Source organism: Sphaeroforma arctica (assembly GCF_001186125.1).
Source record: "Sphaeroforma arctica JP610 unplaced genomic scaffold supercont1.5824, whole genome shotgun sequence".
Taxonomy (NCBI): domain Eukaryota; class Ichthyosporea; order Ichthyophonida; genus Sphaeroforma; species Sphaeroforma arctica.
This window is the reverse complement of record NW_014034734.1, coordinates 1-1,835: the sequence shown is the minus strand read 5'-3', so window position 1 is coordinate 1,835 and position 1,835 is coordinate 1. Positions and strand designations below refer to the sequence as shown.

At 39.7% G+C, this 1,835-nt stretch overlaps 1 protein-coding gene across 1 annotated transcript; it reads right to left on the bottom strand.

Annotated features, from left to right (window-relative positions):
• Nucleotides 1-476: 476 nt before the first annotated feature.
• Nucleotides 477-1,797, bottom strand: SARC_15249 (hypothetical protein; the record flags this gene model as incomplete). The annotated part of the gene is made up of 3 exons (XM_014290624.1): nt 477-560; nt 1,015-1,103; nt 1,665-1,797. The coding sequence occupies 3 exons, from the start codon at nt 1,795-1,797 to the stop codon at nt 477-479; spliced, it is 306 nt and encodes a 101-aa protein (XP_014146099.1).
• Nucleotides 1,798-1,835: the final 38 nt, after the last annotated feature.

Here is a 1,835-nt window from a genome sequence, read left to right as displayed (position 1 = left end):
CATGTGTGTGTTTTGTGTGAGTGTGTGTGTGTGCATATACTAATAAATTGCACATATTTAGCTACCTCTTGCAGTTGCGCTTCGTGAACCTGGTTCTGCTTCGCCAACGCTTGCTTAGTAACTAAGGATTGGTCGTTGCTGTCTAAGCTTCCGCCCAGAGTTTCGTTGAGTTCGTTCAGTCTTTCATTATCCTCAGTAACAGCCCTGAGTTGTTAAGCATATTAATACGTTTATTTAGTATGAATTGAAATATGTATACACAATACAATACGATATTTGAAGAAATGAACGTCACCGCGCATCATGTCACACATCCATATACTATATATCAGTACTAATCAAACAACACACCCAGTCAAAGCTAGTCATAGTCAACTTATACTATACCAGAAGATAATATAATTCACCACCGCAGTACACTATACGACAATACACCCCCTATCATAGTACCCCATGTTCTCACACACCCCCTCCCCTTACCTGAGTGCGATGGTCTGCTTGGCATTGATTGCAACCACATCCTCGTAGTTCCGCACATCCACCAATTCGGTTGTGATCATCTGATACGATAGTGTGTACATGAATCAATGTTACTATGTACCTTTTTACAATGTATGGTCAGCCGATTGCATTGGGATCAGATTGATTGCCTGAAGAGCCTTAGGTACAACCCACTAAGTAGTACACCGTAGCACTTTGTTGCAGTTGTTTCAGGGTAGACTGTGGTGTCACTAGGCCATGATAACGTGATCGCATACACACAAGCATATTATGATAGTATACACAACCATCCATATAAGGCTATAGCATACAGTTTACGATAGAAGTATACTATACAATTATCCGTATAAAGATAATACACACAATCAATCACATCATGAAATAACACATAATTAACCACATCAGCAGAATATCCGCTTTAGCCATTTATGGCTACAACATACGGTTTACACTATCAGGATAATACACTCAGTTTACTATATCAGATAAAAACTGTGCCAGGGCATTACATACAGTTTGCGCGGAAGTGTCGTTGACATCAGGCACCTGCATGTTGTACGATGGTCGGCCTCTCAGCCGATCGATTTCCTTCAACAACGTCACTGTTCCAAATTTAGATAGCAACCCATAAATAAGTACCCAAAAAAAATATCTGAAGCTATGAACAGTTTCAAATTTAGTAAGAAAAGATCAAAATTCATGCCAGACAGACAAAAAAATATGTCGGAATTCATATCTAACATCCCATTGTAAAATGAACAAAATCAGAAGAAGAAAAAGTGAGAATACGATTCCAAAGTCTAAGCGTGCTAACCAGCTATTGCGAAAATGCCTCAGAGCGATCGAATAGGCATACGATTCATACGATCCTTTAGAGTAATGGGACCAACCTGATTGCAAATTGAGCATAGAAACCAAGCATATGAATTATATTGAGTACTTCACCCAGCTCTGATTAACCTTGAACATACAGTATTCATGCATATAACTTCGTTTAAATAATTGAACCAACCTATCTTGAAGCTTAACAAGAATAAATATGGTTTCTATTAACGAAAGGGACCAACCCTGATTGAGACTTGGACAAAGCATCCAAGCCTATGGATACAGATAAGAAATTGTACCAATCCTGGTTGGGCTTGAGCATAGAACATAGCCCTCACCGTTTTGTCTGAGGACATCCTTCTGACTGCGCCTGGCGCCTACGAGTTCCTTCTTGAGATACTCCGTTTCTTTGGTCAAACTGTTTTCCTTGGCTATGGCACTGCGCAGCTTATTGGCAGTTTCGGTCGACATCTGTATATACAAGTGAATAGATACACTCGTGTAGATCA